The 11,441-nt window shown below is 35.5% G+C and overlaps 1 protein-coding gene across 4 annotated transcripts in view; it reads right to left on the bottom strand.

Moving 5' to 3' along the window:
• LOC113237470 (cytochrome b reductase 1-like) overlaps positions 1-11,441 on the bottom strand; it is an 88,530-nt gene that overhangs the window by 58,927 nt on the left and 18,162 nt on the right. For 3 of the 4 annotated variants that reach the window (XM_026473959.1, XM_026473957.1, XM_026473958.1), the window contains exon 2: positions 9,995-10,432. In XM_026473959.1, the coding sequence (XP_026329744.1) occupies positions 9,995-10,149 (155 nt within the window). In that variant the 5' untranslated portion in view covers positions 10,150-10,432. Of the gene's footprint in view, positions 1-7,109; positions 7,322-9,994; positions 10,433-11,441 lie in introns of those variants that run through there. The other variant, XM_026473962.1, reaches the window with a different exon arrangement.

Here is an 11,441-nt window from a genome sequence, read left to right on the forward strand (position 1 = left end):
GGCTGTAAAACATGTTTTTTTTATGATACCAAGTGACAGGACGAACAAGTCATGCACCTGATGGTAAGCAACACACCTGTCCATAAGAGTTGCTGTGCCACTCGGAGGTTTAAATCGCAAAGACAGTGTCCGTCACCCTAAGACATAAGTTGACAAGTCCCATATGTGCACAACCGGTACGCAGTAATGCTCACATTACTGCTTGGCGGAAATAGATAAGTAAGATAAGGTGGCAGTACTTCCATGGAAAATGATTCAGTTCAATCAAGAAAGTAGTAATAGTCTAGATGAGGGAAGACTTGCCTTCTATGTAGGATGTCCTGGGCGCCGTTCCCTCTGGGAAGTCTGCAACACTGAGACTTTCGAATCATGGTGTACAATGTAGTTTGCTAATTAGGTATAACGTGCATTTCTAATTACAGAAAACATCGTCTCCAAACCTGCACATCGGAAATGATTCACATCTCTGTATAAACAAATACCTACTAAATCTGAAAAAACATTTCACGCGTAAAGAGCTTAGTAGGTCATGAAGAAAATGATAGAGATATCGGTAATCGATTATCTTAGCTAAGTATCACATATTCGATATCATAATCCTTATTGTTATCTACAAAATTGCACTATATGTACGATAAGCATTGTTATTTAAGTAGTATAGCACATGGATGCAATAGATAGTGTAAAAGCTTAGCCTAACTTATTATCGTAATAAAAATAGTTACGAAAATGAATCGTTAAAGAACTTTGCGTGACAAGTTTGCAATAGGTACGCGTGCCTGCCAACTGATTAAAAAATATGATTAATGACTTAGGATACACAAAAGGATTCTCAAATTGTTAATTGAAACGTAGCATAATAATGTATTCAATTCTATTTTATATTAGGTGCCACATATTTTTGACAAGAGACGTTATAATGGCAAAGGCATTCAGATAGATGTGTCCATACTTTTAATAAGGAGCGGGAACAAAACTATGTTCACACACTTACACAAAAAGTAAAGGCTTAACAGTGTCACGTTTAACATTTCTTCCATCGGCATTCCCGTTCCTCAACATCCTATCTTCAATAAACGCGCTACGAAAGTATATCTAGGCAAAAGTAGATTAATAGACAGCTTTAAAGATAGCGTCACATGTGCAATAGGCACAAGTTTCCGAGATAAATTAGCGTAAGTGTGCTCACGGATGCACCGGCGCAGGCATTCAGTGGACGACTGGACGGCTCACTTAGGAGGCTCGAGAAGTGCAAACTGTGGGAGCCAGCGATGAGTATTAAAAAGAAAACTAATTAGCTCTGATCATTTCCCATCACAACAGACGCTTATGCAACCGCAGTCACGTAATCGAAATACAAATTACACAATGTCCAGAAAATTAAAAAGGAAGTGTCGAAAAGCAAATATTTATACGAGCGATTGATAAAGTTAAGAACTGTTATTAGGACCACAAATAACACAGTTACCAAAGAGCAAACAAAAAATTAACACCAAGATAATAGTCGTGTGGTAACTATGCTACGGTCTAAATTTCACAATGAAATAATAATATTGTAATACTCATGTCGTGTTACACGAAGCCTCTTTGAGAAATGGTTAAGTTATATCTTAACTTTCATACAATTGGCAAGCAATATACCGAATTTTATATATGATTTTTATAACTAACAATTACAATAAAAACACGGCCAAAAAAGCTCAAAAACAAATGCAAAATTATAAACGTTTTGCATTATTTTTTTTTGTATCATTGTAGCACAAATTGCGTAAGCAGTCACTACGTATCGTTAACGACTGCCGTAGTCGACGCTAATCAGACAAGACTAATTTACAAGTATAATTTAGAGACGAGTTCCAAACAAGTGCGAAATGATACTTGTGAAAAATTTTAATAATCAATGCTTATTTAAAAAAGTATTCGCTAAGAGTTTTTCACTTGATAACTTCCATTGAAGGTACGAGGGCTATCAGTGGGTAACCACAAGCAAAAACGAGCTTAGATGCACAGTTTATATCAAGACAGATATAGTCGCCTATATTTCACGTTAATTATTTATTAGAAATCATTGGAAATACCTACTTAAGGAAAATCTTTACAGTTTTAAACTAACCTAAGTATTAACCATCACGCCATTAAGTGTTAAGCTACTAGTTATTTAGTATACACAAGAAAATAACAACACGCGTGTGCTTCCATAACATAAGTATTAAGGTTTGATTTTCAGTTCTGAAATCTAATATTGCATACACACATATATGTACATGTACTTCCAAAATTTATATTGGCATAAGGTAAACTTATCTTTCACGGGAAACTGTGTACGCTTTTATAATAAAATACCAATAGGGCTAATACGATTTGCGCGAGAGCGAAATAAAAGCGCGAGATACTGCTATTCTCGCATAGCGATCTTACGCTTATGTCGCTCTCGCGCATGTCACGCCCTTATTTTTTAACATCAATTTGTCGATTAGAAAGATAATATTTTTGGGTTTGAGTTTGTGTACTTATTACTTACTATAATAAATAAAACGTTCTTTAAACATAACTCTAAATACAGACATAATAGAATACATTTTATATTCACTATAAATTCTTAATCCTAAAATGTGCTGAGTACTTTATAATCTGTTTGAAAGTACCCATTTTATAAAAACCATTGTACGCCACAACGAACTCAAGTTTTAACCACTGCCTCTTACAGACATGTTTATTGCCTCAATCCCGCAAAAAACAACCGGTCTACTACAAGCGTACGGTGAGAAAAGTGGACTTTAAAAACAGGATACATGAGAAATGAATCAGAATAACGATTCGTCATTTTTAAGAAAGTTTGTTTGATATTGATGAACATGTTACAATAAATAATATTTATTTGAAACGATAACAGAAAGAATTAGGAACACAAATACGTGATATTGTAGGTAAGTACTGGCAACACTGTTTGGTGAATTTTATTGTTATTTTACTTGCCTGTGCAAAAAAAAATCCAACTAATTGCGCATGTCTACGCTATTGTTTAAAATCACGCTATGAATGAATCTGACACGCTTTCCATACGTAGTACATTCACAGGTGAATGTATTAACACTATACATTTGATACTTACACACTCGTATCACGTGATGTCCAAAATTCTACATCCGATATAAAAGGTAGGTAACAAAAAAGGCGCCGCGTGCGTGAAATGTCAAACAAAATACTTGCAGATTTTATACATTTGTATTTTTTGCATTATATTACATGACGGTTATCTTTCAGTCCCTGATCTGTATTTATATACATACTATAAAACTTATTCAGTGCAGTAAAACCACCACCACTGGCCCAGCATTAACCCTCGTAAAATGTCGTCAATTAAAACCTCCATAAAATGTCTGACACCCCCGTTTAAAAACACTATGTCCCTTCCTTCAAATATTGGTATAAATGTACCTACGTGTTTTATTGTTTTTAGTTTGACGCCTTCGGTTTATGTTGTAATGTTAGTTTAGGTGAAAATATTTCTATAAGAGACGTGTTTCATATGATGTCTTGTCTTTTGTGTTATTGGAAATTTAATCGAGGATTCAATTGAATTTGATTGAATCTATATGTAACTATTTGGTTAACAGTGTTATAAATCCAATGTGAAGCCGGATAAAATAGCAGTTGTGAATCGCGACGGGACGATATGTTAGTGTGTGTAGGCGTAATAATAATAAACGGCATCAATTTCAGCCCATATCCTGCGCGCAGGCATGCGCGAGCGCCCCTGCTCCCGCGAATATTAGCTTAATCGGATAACTCTAGGTCAACCCGCATGTGAACATAGATATTCAAACATTATGAATATTCTGTGTCTCCCTATAACCTTAAACTAAAGGTTTGTTCCCATTTATCCTACTTAACACAAGATACTAACCAATATTCTCCCAGAGACGTTCGTTTATATATCTCGTTTTCTTGATACCTATATATATATCCTGTAATTGTAACTGTAATAACAAAGTGCGAGTGGTAACTTACCATATTATGGTTTAATTTAAACCGCCGCGAAACGGAATGGAATCGAGATTTAGGGTCGTATTCCAGAACTACACTCAATGCTCAAGTCAGGATTTGAGCAGACTTGAGTATGATATCAAGCCCTGGAAATACGACACTAAGGGCAAGGCTTGAGTATGATTTTCAGTGTTCACTGCAATACTCAAGTCCTGACTTGAGTATTGAGTAGAGTTCTGGAATAAGACCCTCAGGTAACCTAACCCTGTCTAGTCTGTACGTTACACAATTGACATAATTTCCATCTACTATGTACAGTACCACTATTATCTTAATATCTGTCGGTAACCTTCGTGTTTCCGATGTCGTCGCATGTTTAACAGTTGCTCTTTGCTCTTTGTGGAGACCGGACGCACTCAATCGACTTGGAATTATATAGGGTAGCTTTTATTCTTTATTTTAGTTATATTTTTGTTAACTTGCTTGGTAAGGGAAATAGTTTTTTTAACTCTAAGTAGTTCACAAGGAAATCAAAACAAAATAACAATACTCTACATACTTAGTTCTGAATTAGAACTGTTACAGAAGATAAATCTAACAATTACAAGACATGGAAATTCGTATTCAGGTGTATGTAAAAATCCGAGGATTGTCGGGAGACATTAAGAAAACAATTGTAATGTAAAAATTTGCGTCCATTCCATTCCGCATTAATGTAAATTCAACCTAAGACTTAGGAATACGATTCTTAAAGTTTGGTAGCAAGAATTGTTTAATTGCTACGTAGAATTTTATATTTCGCAATGTATGATGAAATTCATGGTGCGCTAAGAATTATACAGCTTAAAAACGTAAACAGTTAATATGTGGCAATTTGGTGCTGTTCGTTTAAGCTACATTTCATATTCGCCTTAACTACTCGGTGTTATATTATTAGTAATATGTTACCAATTACTAGTAGCAGTAGAGCTCCTTGTGAAAGAGTTTGTCCACGGTAGTGCTGCCACCTTACCTGTTTCTGCCGCCAAGCAGTAATGTCAGCATTACTGTGTTCCGGTTTTGAAGTGTAAGGGTGCTGGTGAAATTACAAGTACATGGGACCTGTCAACTTATGTCTCAGGGAGACGGGTGCAGTGGTAGTGCCCCTCAAATCTTTGCAATTTAAAGCTCTGAGTGGCACTGTAACTGTTATGGACAGGCGTGTAGCTTACCATCAGCCGCACGACTTGTTCGTCCCGTCACTTGATGTTATAAAAAAATAATTAGATTTCGTAAATATTTTGTTATAAGAGCAGATAAAAATAAAAATGTTATTCTTGAGAAAAGCTCTTGGCATCTTTCAATTACTTTTCGTTCAAGGAAATAACATTGACGAGGGTTCAATTTGAGAATACGGTGTCCCATGGCGACACAAGATGAGTGGTATTTTATTCACAAAGTTAGGTAAATGTAACAGCTGGAAATTTCTGACACACAGATCAAGACCCAGTTGTGCTACGTAGTACACTCGAAACGAATTGATTTAACGCGACACGTTTCTGTTACCGTTATACATAACTAGGTAACTATAAGAATTTTAATTTTTTTGTCGTATTTTACAAACGGTGACGAGAAAGGTAAATAATGTGTCAGTTTTGTTTTTAAATAATGTTTCAATGTGACAATTTCGGTAGGGAACAGAAACAAGAGAAAAACGTAATAATAACCTGTAAGTAAATACCTATGTACAATTAAGAGTATATTTCACTATAATAATAACAAAAAAATAACCATTTCCATTCACAAAATGATAAAAATAACCTACCGTATGAACATTTTTATATGAAGTGACTTTCCTTGGAGTCAGCACAGTTTTACGTATTTTATCGCCCACTTTACACCTCAATTTCAAACAAACAACGGCAAAAGCACCAAAACCCCACTGCGACAACGAATAAACTAAATTATTTTTCTCCTTGAACCATAAGCGTCATACCATAATGACAGTAATCGCAGAACCATCGTCATAGTAAACATTCATAATTACTATTTCCTGTACTCCATTTATCATTCCCATGCACTATGAACCTCATAGCAATTATCCTGTCTTGACGGTGAGGGGAAGGTGAAACTTCCTACTTTCGTTTTGTCGGTACTATTCATTTTGAGGTGAAATGATTATGATCAGGGATACAGAACCCCACAGTTCTCAGTAATATTATGTCTATGTCGTCTATTTTTTTTTTTCAATTAACGAATACAACATGGGACAAGATTGTATTCTGTATTCAAAGCCCTGTTAGGGTTTTGAAAAACAAGAAAAAAAGGTTATTATCAATTTAGCTCCATGAAAATAAAACATAGATTATTATTGAAGACAATTAATTACGCTAACAGTACTTAATATAAAAAGGCTATAAAAATTCCATTTTCAACGTTAAAAAGCGTAATTACTAACTTGAAATTGCTTTTACATAATGACTTTAATGACATATTTAATTGATTACTTTTTAAAAATGTCATCACATTAATTACGCAATGTAGGAACTTTTGTTACCGATATTGTAATGAATATGAGTTCCCATTGTTATCAACAAAAAAAATATATTACTAGTTTAAATACTACCTATAGTAATTTTATTCCTAATGAAAATGTAGTAATAAATTCTCTTGTTTGTTTATCGGAGTATTTTTTACATACATTAAACATTTGCGAAAGACTTGAAACATTACATTGTGTAAATGCTCGAATAAATTTTATTCAAAGAATGTGATACTGGTCTCTTGTTCGGATATTGAATCCAATCACCCGATATGCGGGTATATTGAATCATGCCAACGTAATAAAAATCCTTTTATATCCCTTAGCTTTTGCTATTTCTCATGACGACGCGATTTTGTGGATTATATAGATAAAAAAAACATAATAATACGACCTCTGTAATGTTTATACTAATATTTAACAACCTTCGTAAATTACATTTTAAAAATGAATTTTTAAAGCCTTGTTTCAAAAAGAAATTGCTCCTAGATTAAGATATATTTGTTTAGGGTTTTTATTGATAACAAGAATTTGAGATGGATAGATAGTACATAATTAAAATAAATATAAAATAAAATATTAAAACAAAAAATAAACATACTTCTGACTCTTTCCTCGGGCCATTTTTCAAAACTTGCTTCCAAGCACAAAAATCAAAATAGCACTGACTGAAAAGATTTTCAATAATCAAATCTCACAGAACACAAAACACAAAATCAGTCGAAAAATGAAAAGTTCGAAACTCAAAAAAATATTTGGCGGCAACCGGTCACATGAGCATATTTCTCGCGAGGTCCGTATCGCCTCTCTCCAAGATCTCGACTCGATCCGGACGCGACAAACGCCCTACTTCGACCTAACCAGTTGCTCATGTGCGACAAGGACAAAACATACTCATTACGGAATGCTAAAGAGAGCTAACCATACGCATACCAAGACACGTTATTGAAAATTTTAATGCGCGTACTACGAGTATAAACGTAACTTTTCCAGTGAACTATGTAATTTTAATACTAGTGTAAATAGTGGTATCAGGTGTTTCAAAGTTGGCTCATTGAACGTATGTATGTGTTTACTTTAATTCATTAAAACGATCCAATTGGATACAACTAGCGCCATCTATCGGGAAATTAGCGTACTTTTTAACTGCTAAAGTTGAGACAAAGTTAACTTAGAGCTAACTAACGTTCTACTTGAAACTGGTAAATCGAACAGATGGCACTGCTCTACAAATTTTGGGAGTGTACCACAGACATATCTACATAGAAATATGTCTGTGGAGTGTACGTACATTTGAGAATTAAAAGAAAATTTTAAACGCGCGGAAAATGTACAATTAATAACTCTGTTTTTGGCTTTAACAGTACATTATTGCATTAGCATAATACTTTCTCAGTTCTAGCATATACAATTTTGATTACAAACGAAGTTTAATACAAACATTCGATTTCCAACGGTAATTAGTTATCGATTCTGTAAAGTAGCGCAGTTTTAGATTTATATCAAAAATCACAATTGCGTAAGTAAACATTTATGCATATGAATTTTATCGATTCTGAAGCAATTTACTCCAGTCGTTAGTCGTGATATTAATTCGTTTTGATCCTGATATCATTCGCAGACATCCCTGTGTTGTCCATTAGCTCCTTGGATACAGTCCAGTGAACAGAAACGATGTTATCTACCCTCACAGCGTATGTTTCCCTGGCCAAATTCAGATTTTATTTCATTTTAAATGCTTTTTAACATTTCATGTGCATGTGTTACAGCACACTCAGCCACAGGTTAAGCAATTTTGTATTGTTTATTTATTGAGAATTGGCTACAGAGCCATCAGCTTAGAAAGGTAACAAATAATTAAGAAAGTCAAAACGTAATGTGCTTTTTAAATATTAACTAAACATTAATTCGTGTTAAAATTGTAACTCTTGAAATAACTTAAATTACAGGCGCATGGGACTTGACAACGTATGTCCCAAGGGTGACGGGCGCTGTGGCAGTGCTCCTCAGATCTTTGCGATTTAAAACTCTGAGCGGCACTGCAACTGTTAAAAACAGGCGTGTCGCTTACCACCAGACTTGCGACTTGTTCGTCTTGTCACTTAGTATCATAAAAAGCTATAAAAACTGTCGTTTTTTAAAAATGTAAATGACTGAATGATGTAGACAGTTTTTAAATGTGGCCACACCAGATGCCAACCAACCAACCAACCATGTCTCTCCCATAACGAACGCCATGTCTCTCTTTACACAAGATTTAAAATCAACTCTAATCACTTACATTGTCAAAGGTCAAGTCCAAAAATTCAGCGTGCCATAGACTGTATTGTGCGAATTCTACTTGTAATATACCCAGAAAATATCCCATAGAATCAGCCATTTAACCAACCATTTTTAAATCTGATTTTATTTATTATTGATTAGTTTTGTTTTTTTTTCTAGTAGTACCTATCCTACGCAAAATGTTTTTGTCCTATTAGAGCTCGGAATTGTATATGTAGTGTGCCGTTCGCATAAAAAACACAAATACAACCACAAATTCGTCTGTAAATACCACAACATATGCAATTCCGAGCACTCGCTAATATTATTATACGAATTTCTAATATTTCAGAAAGCATAATGTAAAATCCCTTCTACAGAGTCAGTATAACAATCTGTCATAAACATAACAAGCTATCAGCGAAGGATGAGGTTATTTAACGGTCACATAATAAAGAAATTAATTAATCCTGCATTACACATAATCGTATAGTAGACTGACTCTTACATAATGTAACAACTCATATCCGTCTCACTGGTCAGTACGGAACTCGTCTAAGATGAGGGATTAAACAGGTACATTTCTCACACGATACGTAGAGTCGAAAATTACTCAGTGTTAGCAATGCAATAAAAACCTTTGTGAAACAGAATTTCGGCATATTAGTTTTCTAACATCCACAAATTCTCATAAAATATTAAAACACAGGTTTATATACTATGCGACACATGAACTATGAATATTATAAGTATTAAGTATGCTTCAGGTGAATGACTCTTCACTGCCCACGTAATTAATTTCCCATATGAATATTTCATATGCCTAGTGAAAGGTAATGTGAACGTAGTACCGGTAAATAAATAAAATACTACGTGTTATTGGTGCCTATTTACGATGACGCTACTCTGAATCGGTAATGGTAATAAATCATGGAATTCAATCGTGGAAAACTAACTATGTAGCGACTTTTTAGGCGCGGTGGTCACCGATGTGACCAAATGGTGTCATTAACTGCCATTGACAGCTTGCCGTCTGCCATTCACAAAATCTGTATCGAGTAATATCATTTAACGACAGCAATACGCGAAGTTCCATAGTAATAAAGGATATAGATACATAAACACAGACTGCATGAAATTAAATCAAGACGATAAAAAGGCTATCAGCTAATAAATTAAATAAAAGAATATGAAAAGGTGATTTGATTTTGATATGATACTTACAGTTTCATTTTCTTGGTGTCAGAGCCTGATATGGTAGCAGGAGGTGGCGGCAGGTCGTCCATGGGCACCTCCTCGTTGGGAGGTGAGGGCGGCGACTTATCGAACTCCGCTATCGGCGCCAGCTCCGGCATCGGTGACACCGAGTTGCTGTCCATCGCCGACAATTTTATCGGAGACACTTTGGCTATTTTGAAGACCTTCAACACCCCCGGAGCACCGGAGGAACGATCACTAGCAATGCCGGCACAGAACGCGAGCACTCAACACTCACAAGTTCCGCTTATTCGCAGTTACGTTATATTACGTTCACAATCAACTTATTCAATTACAGAGCCGTGGAACAGCGTTCGCGATACTGGTGAACTGTCACAATACAGTCCAACTTTCCCAGTAAGATGTCGATCAGTTTCGGGATCAGCTCCGAAACAACTTCAGAACCTGGAAGCAATTAAAGTATTATTTATTGTTGTACTTTCGGGAGCGCTCGTTCCATATCTCGCGTAAGTGCGACGTGCTGACATGTGCTTTCTTTACAGACTCCTTGAAAATCAAATATGAAATGTAAAATTTATACAACTAAAACAGTAATAAATGGAGTGAGTAAGATTTGTCATTATAAGGAAATATTTTGAACGGTGCTGGAGCGACCTAAATGGACTTTAAATTACAGTGTGCGCGGAAAGCACGGAAGGACGTCCTGCACCCTATATTATTATGAGAGGTTGACGGGCTGGTACGGAAGCGACTGACACGAGTCACGAGCCCTGCGCTCTTGTTTATACTGTAAACAAGCTGACTGACCACAACCCGACTGGTATTTTGGTAATAAAACTAAATCCGGTGATACAGACGCTACTTGCGACGTTTGCCGTACATTGCTAGCTAAGTTTCACAATCATTTCTAGGAGTTTCTAAACAACGATCCAATGTAGCTTTAACGATGCTCTTGAAAGACTGTTACGTACAACAGTTCATGTGATAGAATACAACTGGCGAGCCGAAAATAGATGAATGGTTATCCTCGCGCACATGTTTCATCGTCTAAATATGAAGTTAAGTTTTTACACACTCACAGCACTTAGTAGACGTAGAATTTTAGCTTTTATTCGACGACTGAGTCCCATATCTACATGAATTCTATCTTATTTGTTGATAAGGCATGTCTTGGTTTACTCTTATTGCGGAATAACAATGTATTGTGTATTTATTTTTAAACTAAAATCCCTATTCCACGAGCACTGTAATTTCATCAAACCTGCGCACGAGTGGCGTGACATCTAATTACAGCCCGATTACTAAAGCCAGGCCAGACCGATCATTGAGCAATATTCTGGGCGAAACGTAATGAAGCTTAAGCAATGAACTTTCCTCTACGTGGGAATATCACTACAATTCATGCTAGAAAAGACAAAGCTTACTAACATAGTTGGAATGACACTTACTTAAC

The sequence above is a fragment of the Hyposmocoma kahamanoa genome, unplaced genomic scaffold (assembly GCF_003589595.1).
Source record: "Hyposmocoma kahamanoa isolate Upper Pololo Valley unplaced genomic scaffold, ASM358959v1 93, whole genome shotgun sequence".
Classification (NCBI taxonomy): Eukaryota; Metazoa; Arthropoda; class Insecta; order Lepidoptera; family Cosmopterigidae; genus Hyposmocoma; species Hyposmocoma kahamanoa.